This window comes from Chiloscyllium plagiosum, chromosome 40 (genome assembly GCF_004010195.1).
Source record: "Chiloscyllium plagiosum isolate BGI_BamShark_2017 chromosome 40, ASM401019v2, whole genome shotgun sequence".
NCBI lineage: Eukaryota > Metazoa > Chordata > Chondrichthyes > Orectolobiformes > Hemiscylliidae > Chiloscyllium > Chiloscyllium plagiosum.
Window position 1 is genome coordinate 12,970,137 of NC_057749.1, and position 12,742 is coordinate 12,982,878.

The window sequence follows — 12,742 nt, forward strand, 5'->3', positions numbered from 1 at the left end:
CCGATTCCCCGCAGATTGTGTTAAACGGGCCGCCCATTTGCCCTTTTAATGGGATTTTCTCGGGAAGCCGCGAGCCGCTATTCGGCCACGGAGGGCATCACCTCCGATCTCTGCCGATTCCCCCACCGGCTCACCCAGTGTCGTCTCCCCCGGGGGAGAGAGAGTGTCCCCCACAGCCCCCGCCCTGAGTCTCTGCCCTAACCCCCCGCCCCCCCAATGTGTGTGTCACTGTGTGTGTCTGTCTGTGCTCAGGATGTACTCTGTTTCAGGTGGTGTGATGTGAAGGGTCTGGGGGGTCAATGTTTCTAACGGTCTCAGACTCTTCAGAACTGGACAGAGTTGGGTCGGTGCCTGGGGGCGGAGGTGGGGCCGGTGTGAGTGAGAAGACTTCTTAAGAAGGGTCATTACTGGACTCAAAATGTTAATAGTTTGCACAGGTAGTGCCAGACCTGCTGAGTTTCTCCAAAGTGCAGTGTTTGTTTCAGATTTGCAGCATCCCGAGTGTTTTTCTTTTATTGAATTGCTGATGGATTTATCCTGGAGAAAAGATGGGAGCAAAGAGAGAGACCTGGGAAGATTCCAGACTGATTGGATTTGGAGCTTACAGCTGTGACAGAACAAAGAGCAGAGGGAGTGGGAATGATTGGTTGAAGGGAAGTGAAATAGAGAGAGGCAGAATTAGGCCATTCAGCCCATCAAGTCTGCTCCACCATTCGATCATGGCTGATATGCTACTCACCCCCATTTTCCTGCCTTCTCCCCATATCCCTTCAACCCGTTACCAATTAAATATCTGTCTAACTCCTCCTTAAAGTTTACTCACTGTCTCAGCACCTCCCACACTTTGGGGTAGCAAATTCCACCGATTCATAACCCTTGGGGAGTAGTTTCTCCACAACTCTGTTTTGAATTTGCTATCGCTTATCCTAAGACCTCTCATCCTAGGATGCCTAACAAGAGGAAGCATCTGCTCCGTGTCTATTTTATCCATATCTTTTATCATCTTGAATACCTCAATTTGATCTCGCCTCATTTTTCTAAACTCCAGAGAGTATAGGTCTAAACCGTTCAATCTCTCTTCATCTGACAAACCCCTCATCTCTGGGATCGATCTATTGAACGTCCTCTGAACTGCCTCCGATGTCATTACATCTTTCCTCAAATAAGGGGACTAGAACTGTGTACATCCTCCAGATGTGGTCTCACCAATGCGGTATAATTGCAACAAGACTCCCTCACCTTTATATTCTACTCCTTTAGCTAAGAGTCAACATTCCATTTGCTTTCTTTACTATCTGCTGTACCCTGTGTGGCTAGTTTTCTGTGATTCATGACTGAGGACACCCAGATTCCTCTGCAGCGGAGCATCCCAAAGTCTCTCCCCATTTAGATAATAGGTCACCTTCCCATTTTTTCATACAAAATGCATGACTTTGCACTTAACCTCGTTAAACTCCATCTGCCACATTTTGGCCCACTCTCCTAACCTATCTAGATTCGTTTGTAAGGTTCTTATTTCCTCACTGCAATCTATCGTCTCGCCTGTTTTTGTCGTCTGCAAATTTGACTGTAGAGCCTTCTATCCCTGTATCCGAGTAATTAATGTAGATTATAAATAGCTGGGGTCCGAGGACCCCACCCTGTGACACCCCATGCGTTACATCTTGCCATCCAGAAAAAAAAATTATCCTGACTCTCTGTCTTCTGTCCATCAGCCAGTCATCTATCTAAGCTAAAAAATTACCCCATGATAAATAGATCCTGAATATGTGTTAATACCAGAATAAAGCATAGCTCTGTAAAGCCAAGAGATTCAGACAGATTAGAGTAGGGTTGGGGTTGGTTATTGTTGAACTCAGAGTTGAGTCCTGGAAGTTGTACAATGTCTCAAAAATGGGGTGCTGCTCCCCTAGTTTGCACTGAGCTTCTCTGGAACACGGCAGGGACCCAGGAGAGGAATATGAACATGAGAACAGGAATTGAAACAGCAAGTCATTGGCAGCTCAGAGTGATGGTTGTGGACAGGGCATAGGTGAGAGGGGCTTAAAATCACTGGGGGCAATCTTTATCTCATGGCCGTTTTAGAAAGTGCAGAGATTTGGTAAGAGTACTTTCACTTTGATTGTGATTCCACACAGATAGGAATTTCACCAGAGTGAAGACTTCAGCATCTTTCCTAGGCAGCAGATACAAGCCTGCCCTGGGGGGGGTGGCACTGGATAGGGGCATGTCTGTGCCCCATTCCCCCTAAGGAGTCTCAGCACCACCCCCCCCACCCAAGGGAGTCTCAGCACCCCTCCCCCAACCCCCCATTGGAAGTCTCCACACCACCCTGCCCCACACCCTCCAGTGGAGTCTCTGTGCTCCGCCCACCCCTCACTGCCCTTGGGGGTGGGGCGGGGGGTTAACTCACCACCACATTCCTCCTCCAAAAGGGGAGTCTCTGTTCCTGTCTCTCATGGAGTCTCTAGGGGAGTCCCTGGGGAGTGTCTGTGCACCTACCCCTCACTGAGGGGTGTAGGGTGGGGGGTCTCTGGGGTGAGAGGTGGGTGTGAAAGTCACTGAGTGCTAAGGCAAGGATTTCCTCACAGCAGGGGAGATTTAAACAGAGAGTGTGGACTTTTGGATCGGATTTATTTGGTTGAGAATCTCTCTTTGCATGGATGTGGTATGTAGCCATAGCAACAGAGCGTTGAACTTCTTTGTCAATAACCATGGCAACTTGATGCACTGTGTTGGAGTTATAAAGCAGGGATCTGTTTTCAATGGAGCTGACAGTGAGAGTGGGGGGTGGATTGTTCCAAGAGCCCGAGAATAGCCTCAGCTTCTCCCCAGGGGTTGGGGGTTAGGTGGCGGGCGGGGGTTGAGGGGGACATGATGTAGTTTGCTTGTGGCCATGGGGATGAATATTCTGGAGGTGCTGCTGAGAGTAACGAGGGGAGATGTTGCAATTGTCAGCATCTTGGTGAGGCCTCAACATTGAATTATCTCGCAAACGTCCCCATCCCAGGGCACCACTACACACCGCCCAGACAACTCAACCGTTCTGAGCTATTGTGTTGTAGGAAATATAGCAACTGCTGTGTGAAACAGGATACAGCAGATGCTGGAAATCTGAAATAAAAACATGGGAAGCCAGCGGAGTGGAGAGTGTTGATGGAACCTATATTGAGGAATAGATGTTGATCAAGACATTGGGTGGTTTCCTTGTAGGGGCTAGGGGGATGAGTCTGCCTGTAGGGTGGGGGTGGAGTTTCCAGGGGGTGACCGTGTGGTCAGAGATTCCTAAGGCAGAAGATGAGGCGTTCTTCCTCCAGGTACAGCTGGCCAGGATGTAGTGGTGGAGGAGGCCCAGAACTTGCATGTCCTTGATAGAATCAGGGGGTGGGCGTGGGGGGGGGGGGGGGGGGGGGTGGTGAGGGGGGGGGTGGGGAATATCCCTGAGGTGGGGGTCACTGACACAGCTTCCTGTTACAGGTTTTCCGAGTCGAGGTTCTCAACAATGGGCGCAAACACCTCGTGGATCGAAGATACCGAGACTTCCAGGCTCTACATAAAAAGGTCAGAGTCCCAGATACTAACCCCCACCATCCTTTACCTTGCCCACCCACAACCCCCACAAACCCACCCTCTACCCCACCACCCACGAACCCCCTCAGTCACTACCTCTGCCACATTCAACCCTTCACCCTCATTACCCCCTCCCCCACCTGGTGGTCCTTTGACACTACCCCACCCACATTGCATTGTAAGGTTCAGGAAGGCATTGGAAAATAGCAATGATCAATCCTGAGTAAGACAGTTTAACTGATGGACAGTGAACTGTGGTGGGGCAAGAACAGAGCTGGGCAGGATTGACTGGAACATAAGGGTTGGTGGTGAAACCATTACTGATTGATCAGCTGCCCTCAAAGAGGAGGTGGTTCAGGTACAGTCCCTCAAAACCAATCCCGAGTTCCCTGAATGAAAACTGAGATAGAGATTAAAATAAAGGAGAAAAAGTATAGTTATGGCAGTATCAGATAGAGAGTACAATTACAAACCGAAAGGAACACCATAGTGTGAGGAGAGATGGAAAAATACATTAGAGAAGTAAAAAGGGATTATGAGAAAGACTGGCAGCAAACATAAAAAGAAGTCTTCTGTAAGTACATCACCAGAAGAAAGATGGTAAAAGGAGGGATAAGGCTGATCAGGAACAAAGAAAGAGCTTTACATTCTGGAGGCAGGAGGCATTGCTGTGGTGGATACTTTACACCTATCCTCTCCAAAGAGGGACATGTTACCCAGGCTGTGATGACAGACGAGGAAACTTGGTCATGAGAAGTGTTCAAAATGGATGGATTAATGCTTAAAACTGATAATGCACCAAGACTGGATGAGATAAATCCAGGGCTATGGAAGGAGGTGAAAGTGGAAATTGCAGGGTCACTGAATAGAATCAGGGGAGGTGTCAGGAGACTGGAAAATTGCAAACATTACAAGCTTGTTCAAGAAAGTTGTTAGCAATCTCACATCTGGTAGGAAGGCTTCTAGGGACAAGTCAGGATAGAAGTAATAGTCACATGGAAAAAGATGGGTTGGTTATGTAGAGTGAGCATGGATTTCTAAAGGGAAATTGTGTTTAACTGTTAATGGATCCAGAAAGCACTTGATACAGTGCCTCATGAGGCTTGTGAGGAAGGTCTTAGGTTTAAAAGAGACAACAGCAACATTGACCATGTGCTCGGAAACAGAGAGGAACGGTCAATGGCTGGAGGAAGGTTTGTTGTGAAGTTCCTCTGGGGTCAGGATGAAGAGCCCTGTTTGTCTGAGGCAGTTAATGATCTGGACCTGGATATGCAGGGGACAGTTTTTGAGTTTGCAGATAACAGTAAACTTGGATGAACCAGATATTTTGGAGCAGGTGGGACTTGAACCCAGACCTCCTGGCTCAGAGGTAGGGACAATACCACTGCACCACAAGAGTCCTTTGGAAGAATTGTCAACTATGAAAACAGCTGAGAACTTCATAAATACATTGATAAATTGGTGGAGCAGGTGGGTGGTGGCAAATAAAGTTTATTGTGGAGAAGTTAGGAAGAAAATTGAAAAATAATATAAAATAGGGGGTCCAATTCTAAAGGGGATGTGGCACGAGCAGAGGGACCTGGGTGTGTGTGTATATGCAGAGATCATTGGAAGTACAAGGATAGGTAGAGAGAAGCTGAAAATGTGTTGCTGGAAGAGCGCAGCAGGTCAGGCAGCATCCAGGGAACAGGAGAATCGACCCCTGAAAGTAGGGCTCATGCCCGAAACGTCGATTCTCCTGCTCCTTGGATGCTGCCTGACCTGCTGCGCTTTTCCAGCAACACATTTTCAGCTATTGTGTACAGTCACAGGAAATATGTGAACATATTGGAGAGAGTGCAGAAGCAATTTAGAGGAACTGCTCCAGGAATGTGGAATTGGTGAAGTTAGGACTTATCACCTTTGAGAGGAAAAGGCTGAGATAAGATTTGGAGGTTTTCGTGAGTGGACTGGACAGAGTAGATAGGGCAGAGCTTTCCTTGTAAAAGGAACAAGAACAAGAGGGGATGGATTTAAAGCAGTGTGCAAAAGGAACAAATATGATGGAATAAAAATCCTTCTTCTGCAGCATGAGGAATTCTGTGAACTTATGATGCTGTTAGGGAGGAAATTCCAGGATTTCGACATAACAATACTGCACTAATAGTGATATATTTCCAAGTCAAGATGGTGTACGACTTAGAGGGGAATTTGCAGGGGGATGGTATCTGCTGGCGTTGTCCTTCTCACTGGGAAAGGTCACAGGTTTGGAAAGAGCATTGGTGATTGGCCACAGCTTGGACCATTTCCTGTAGCAATGATGGAGGGAGTAAATGGGAACAAACTGATCAGGGAGTCAAATGTGTTGTTGTGGTGGAAGGGATTTGATTCCAGGACCACTGGGACTGTCACGGGAAAGAGAGAGTTGTTCCATTGTGACCAACTCCACTAAACTAGGCTGGGGCCTGTCTACTGTGTAACAGGCTGTCCATATTTTAAGGAGACGGTTCAAAGAAGGGGCATTTAGTAAATCTAAAAAGAAAAGTCAAAACCATCGAGCTGTGTAGTGACTGGGTAAAAATAAGCAGGCAGCGAGTGAGAGAAAGGACCAGCAGATTTTGTGGTAAAATTACACCAATGAGGAAGGTTAAATGATGGAAAAATAGTGAGAAGTTATTGCTGAAGGTGTTTATCTGACCCCAACAATCATCCCTCTGACTGAGTGACTGATGGCACCAATGAAGAGAAATGGATTGGATGTAATCCCTATTACAGAGCTGTGCTGGCACAGTGTCTGAGATTGGGAATTTCAGGAGATCTGACCTTTATCGAAGTGGGCCAATGGGTGGCCCTGACAATAAAGGATACAGGCAGGAGACAGGAGGGATCCTGATTTGGAAGAACAGGGCGTATCAGTAACAGCGAGGGTCAGAAATGCTGGTGAGAGCAGTTTCGAGGCCCCTGAGCAGTAACTATCCTGTTAGACAAAACATTAATCAGAAATAAAAGGAGCTTATAACAAAGTCAATGCAATAGTCTTGGGGACTTTAATCTTCATGTGAACTGGGCAAAAGAAATTGGCAAAAATAGTTTGGCAATTGATTTATGGAATGCATTCAAGTTAGTTTCTTAGAACAATATATACTGGCTGTCCCTGTCCTGGGAGTGTTTGATGGGGACAGTGTAAAGGGAGCCTTATTCTGTATCTAACCCCGTGCTGTCCCTGTCTTGGGAGTGTTTGATGGGGAACAGTGTAGAGGAGGCTTTACTCTGTATCTAACCCTGTGCTGTCCCTGTCATAGAGTCATACAGCACGGAAACAGACCTTTCGGTCCAACCAGTCCATGCTGAACATAATCCCAACTAAACTAGCCCCATGTGCCTGCTCCTGGCCCATATCCCTCCAAACCTTTTCTATTCATGTGTCATCCAAATGTCTTTTAAATGTTGTAACTGTGTCCACATCCACCACTACCTCGAATTCATTTCATGCATGAACTGCCCTCTGTGTAAAAAAATTTGCCCATCATGTCTTTTTGAAATCTCTCTCCTCTCACCTTAAAAATGTGCTCCCAATCTTGAAACTCCCCCCATCCCAGGGAAAATGCAACTACCATTAACTCGATCTAAAATGTCATTATTTTATAAACTTCTATCAGATCGCCTCTCAGCCTCCCCAGTGAAAAAACTCCCAGCCTTTCTTTATAACTCAAACCTTCCATACCTGGCAACATCCTGGTAAATCTTTTCTGAACCCTCTCCAGCTTAATAATATCCTTCCTATAACTGGGTGACCAGAACTAGACACAGTATTCCAGAAGAGGCCTCACCAATGTCCTGTACAATATCAACATGACGTCCCAACTCCTATACTCAGAGGACTGAGCAGTGAAGGCAAGCTTGCCAAATACCTTTTTAACCACCCTGTTTGTGTGACACAAACTTTAAAGAATTATGTACATGCACCCCTAGGTCCCTCTGTACTGTAACACTACCCAAGGGCTTACCTTTAATTGTATAAGCTCTACCCTTGTCTTAAAATGCAATAACTTGCATTTATCCAGATTGAACTCCATCTGCCATTTTTCAGCCCATTGACCCATTTGATCAAGATCCTTTTGTAATCTTAGAAAACCTTCACTGTCTACTATACCACCAATTTTGGTGTCGTCCACAAACTTACTAACCATGCCTTCTATATTCATATCCAGATCAGTTATATAACTGACAAACGAAAGAGAATCCAGGGCTGATCTCTGTGGAACACCACTGATCACATGCCTTCAGTCCGAAAAACAACCTTCCACCATTACTCTGTCTCCTGCCGTTAAGCCAACTATGGAAGCAATTGGCAAGCTCGTCCTGAATCTCATGTGACCTAACTTTACTAATCAGTCTACCAGGCGGAACTTTGTCAAAGGCTTTACTAAAATCCAAATAAACAACGTCTACTGCTCTGCCATCATCAATCTTTTTGCTAACTTCCTCAAAAGAACTCAATCAAGTTTGTGAGACATGATTTTCCTTGCACAAAACCATGCTGACTATCCTTAATCAATTTTTGCCTCTCTAAATATCCATAAATCCTATCTTTTATAATTACCTCCAACAATTTACTCACATGTCTATAGTTCCCCGGTTTCTCCTTACAACCTTTTCTTAAACAGAGCTGCAACATTAGCAACCCTCCAGTCATCAGGCACTTCACCTGTACTTGTAGATGATGCAAATATTTCAGCAAAGGGTTTCATAAGTTCCTCCTTATTTCCCATAACGTTTTGGGATACATTAAATGAGGTTCCAGAGATTTAACCTGGAAGTGTTAGAGGGAGCCTTACTCTGTATATAACCTATGCTGTCCCTATCCCTGGTGTGTTTGATGGGGGACAGTGTAGAGGGAGCTTTACTCTGTATCTAACCTCATACTGTCCCTGTCCTGGGAGTGTTTGACGGGGACATTGTAGGGGAAGCTTTACTTTGTATCTAACCCCGTGCTGTCCCTATCCTGGGAGTGTTTGATGGGGGGACAGTGTAGAGGGAGCTTTACTCTGTATCCATCCCTGTGTTGTCCCTGTCCTGGGAGTGTTTGATGGGGGACAGTGTAGAGAGAGCTTTACTCTGTATCTAACCTCATACTGTCCCTGTCCTGGGAGTGTTTGACGGGGACAGTGTAGGGGAAGCTTTACTTTGTATCTAACCCTGTGTTGTCCCTGTCCTGGGTGTGTTTGATGGGGGGACAGTGTAGAGGAAGCTTTACTCTGTATCTAGCCCTGTGCTGTCCCTGTCCGGGGAGTGTTTGATGGTGAGTGTGTAGAGGAAGCTTTACTCTGTATCTAACCCTGTGCTGTCCCTGTCCTGGGAGCTCGAGTTTTATTTTTGGAATGCAGGGGCAGGGGCAGGGGCAGGCCCTTCAGCCCCTTGAGATTCCTGCACCATTGAATCGGATCATGGCAGGATCCTCTTTTTTTTTAATTACCTACCCCCACCCCTCAACTCCTTTGGTAACCAGAAAACTATGAATCTCTATCTGACACAAACTGAATGCAAGACCCTGTGGTTTTCTGAAGCTGGCTTTTCTCAGTGCAGTCTCTTTGTGTTTTTTATTCTGGTTCAGTTTCTGATATCCATTTCCTTGAGGACACTTGCCTGTGAGCTGTCTGGTTCCCAAACACACACTGATGTCGCTCTGAAAATAGATCTGATATTCCCTGGTGAACGGAATGTAATTAGGGTGAGCACTAAGACCAGAGAAGGAACGTTAAAGGATTGGGAGATAATTACAGGACGATGTTGTGAGGTGAAATCACAAATAGATTTAATACCACCTTTTGACCTTCCATTGATCAGTCACGTAAGTCTGGTCAGTCAGCAGCTACACTGGCCTCTTGTTTCTGTACACCTTCCCAATGCTGCTGACACCAGCCTGTTAATGGATTTGGGGTGGACCACAGCCCCACAGAGAGAGATGGCAAGAGAAGAATGGGCCATTGTGCCACCCCCTCAGAATGCCTTCTACTCCACCAGCCCTCCCACCAAAGGCTTGAGGTGAGGTGCCTGAGGCTGACATTCCCTCCATGTTTCTGTTACCTACAGTTAAAAAAGACAACAAAAACACCAGACTTTCCCTCAAAGAGAGGCCTGAATCGAAGGCCCAAAGCCCTGGAACAGAAGAGGTCAGGATTGGAGGCATATTTACAGGTAAGGCCCAGAGAAAGCAAGACAGAGAGCACAATGCTGAGGGGGCGCCGCACTGTCGGAGGGTCGGCGCTGAGGGGGCGCCGCACTGTCGGAGGGTTCGGCGCTGAGGGGGCACCGCACTGTCGGAGGGTCGGCGCTGAGGGGGCGCCGCACTGTCGGAGGGTCGGCGCTGAGGGGGCGCCGCACTGTCGGAGGGTCGGCGCTGAGAGGCCGGTGTTTGGGGACTGGGCCCTGTATCTAAAGGTTTCAGGATGGTTGGAGCTGTGACAAGTGAGGTAACCAGGCAATGACCTTTTCTGTATACAGACAAGTTTTTCTGTCTCTCTGTCTGTCTCTCTCAGAGTCTTGTGTGTGAATGCGACAATTGGACTTTGTCCCGGGAAATCCTCGACTTCCTGAACATCAAACACATCCCGGTCGGAAAGTCGCCTAATACAGTGAGGTCAGTGCCTGAAGGATTTATTGGTACATCATTTACTGCTGTTCCTGAACTATCAGAAACCCTATCAGTAATAACCCTGCTACTGCCCTCAGAGCCTGAGTGAACTGGGGAGTCAGGGTCACCTGGTTTGGACTGAGCCAAGGAAGAATTGCTTTGCACAGAGCGTGGGGAAGGTTTGGAATTGGCTACTTCAGGGGACTGTGGAGTCTCAGCTGTTGAGTGTTAAAGGCAGAGGTTCATGTTACTGTTGGGTGGGGTGTTGAAGAATATGGGGATGTTTGGGTTAATGAAATTAAAATCAAACTGCCCAACATTTAAAAGAACAGGAGAACAGGCTGGAGGGGCTGAATGGCCGCCTCCTGGTCCTTTAACAACACACAGAAATTCAGAAGGATTAGTTTGAGTCGGGAACATTGTGACTCAAAATAACTCCCAAGTAATTTGAGGTTTTGCCGAGTTGGCATTAATGTGAGGGAACTGTCTCCTGCCTCTGTCTGGATTTGGCTGCACATTCCGCCACCTGGTGGTCACGGACAGAATGGCAGCTCCTGGTTCCCCAGACCAAGGGCTGAATCAGCTCACAAGTTGTCTGCCCAGTCTCCACACTGTCTCCCTCTCCCACATCTCCATATTGTCACTATTCCTTGTTTCCCCTTGCCTCAGTGCCTGGCCAGGGTTAAAAGGTCTCAGTGAAGGTGAAGACAGCTGCTCTGTTTGTGGTGTGGGTGCACAGACGGAGGGATCAGGGTGTTAGCGCACAAATTAGAGAGCGTGAAAGGTCCCCTGAAATTCCTGAATTCCAGTGCTTTCTTTATAAGTAGAGGAATGGGGCACAAAACCCAAGAAATTATTCTAAACCTCTGTCTGCTGGAACATCAGAAACTGAGGGGTGACCTTATAGAGGTTTATAAAATAATGAGGGACATGGTTACGGTGAATACACAAGTCTAAAACCAGAGGACATAGGTTGAGGGTGAGAGCAGAAAAGTTTTTTTCATGCAGAGGGTGGTACGTGTATGGAATGAGCTGCCAGAGGAAGTGGTGGAGGCTGGTACAATTACAACATTTAAAAGGCATCTGGATGGATATATGAATAGGAAGGGTTTAGAGGGATTTGTGCCAAATGGGACTAGATCATTTTAGGATATCTGGTTGGCATGGACGAGTTGGACCGAAGGGTCTTTTTTTGTGCTGTACATATCTGTGACTCTGACAGGGATATAGGGTACAAGAGCAAGGAGGTGGTGATGGATTTGTCTAAGACCTTGGTTAGAGCTCAAAAAGAGTACGGTGTGCTGTCCTGAGCTCCATATTATAGGAAAGATGTGAACACATTAGAGATAGTGCAGAAGCAATTGACAAGAACAGTTCCTGGGATGAAAAGAGTTAGCGGAGAGGTTTTCAAAAGGGGTGTGGACAGAATAGACAAGAGAGAAAGGTTCCACCGCAGAGAGGATTGAGATCAAGGAGGCACAGATTTAAAACAACTGACAAAAGAAGCAAATGTGCTGAGGAAGAGCTTTTTCATGCAGCACCTGGTTAGGTCTGGAACATTCTGTGGAAGGGTCACCGGACCCAAAACCTTAACTCTGCTTTCTCTCCACAGATGCTGCCAGACCTGCTGAGTTTTTCCAATGACCTTTGTTTTGGTTTTTGTTTCTGATTTCCAGCATTTCTTGGTTTTTTTTTTGTTAAACATCTAGAATGCACTATCTGAGAAAGTGGAGGAGGCTGGTTCAACTGAAGCATTCAGAAAGTAGACAGAATCTAACCTTGGAAAGGGAGAATGTGTAGGGTCACAGAGAGGGCCGGAGCCAAGCAGGAAATGTTTGTTTGAAAAGCTGGTGAGGCTTATGATGGGCAGGTCCTGCTTTGTAACAATACAGCTGTTTGATCTGAAGGAGAGAATTAGGGAGAGCACATTTTAGGAAGGAATACAATCAGGAAATTGAGAACAAAGGGACTCTGCAGAAAGCAGGTCATTTTGATTTCGATCAACAGGTATAAAAGTGAGAGAAATTGAGTCATCATTGCTTTGAATTGATTTCATGTCCTTCCTTTTCTTTAGTGCCTTGGATCAACTTGACCTGCAGAATTACAGGTGAGCACTGGGAAGCTCTGCTTCGATCAGCATCACATTAAATTCCCTGAACTCCTTTTAAAGCGCAAGCAAAGCTACCCCCACACTTTTCCCCATCAGACTCTCTCAGGTCAGGGACGCTGGAAATGAGGATCATATGTTGATTTTGTTTTTCTGCTCCTGTCCAGGTTTTTTTGTCACCAGGTGGTCAGTTTCACAAAGGATGCCTTTTCTCAACCGAACCCAGCAGGTAATGGGCAGAGTGAAAGTTAGGTTGTGTTATTGTGGAGCCTGTACCTTGGGGCAGGAGGGAATTTTGAGGGGGGGCATTGTCGCACTGTCGGAGGGTCAGTGCTGAGGGAGTGCCGCACTGTCGGAGAGTCAGTGCTGAGGGAGCACCGCACTGTCTGGGGGTTTGGTGATGAAGGAGCGCAGCACTGTCGTGGATGAGGGGGGGTCAGTGCTGAGGGAGT

At 46.8% G+C, this 12,742-nt stretch overlaps 1 protein-coding gene across 1 annotated transcript in view; it reads left to right on the top strand.

The window, feature by feature from the left end:
• Positions 1-12,742, top strand: part of LOC122542527 (sorting nexin-24-like) — a 22,660-nt gene that overhangs the window by 4,768 nt on the left and 5,150 nt on the right. The window contains exons 2-6 of the mRNA XM_043680363.1: positions 3,478-3,561; positions 9,643-9,747; positions 10,089-10,189; positions 12,258-12,290; positions 12,458-12,519. Coding sequence (XP_043536298.1) covers positions 3,478-3,561; positions 9,643-9,747; positions 10,089-10,189; positions 12,258-12,290; positions 12,458-12,519 — 385 coding nt within the window. The remainder of the gene's footprint in view (positions 1-3,477; positions 3,562-9,642; positions 9,748-10,088; positions 10,190-12,257; positions 12,291-12,457; positions 12,520-12,742) is intronic.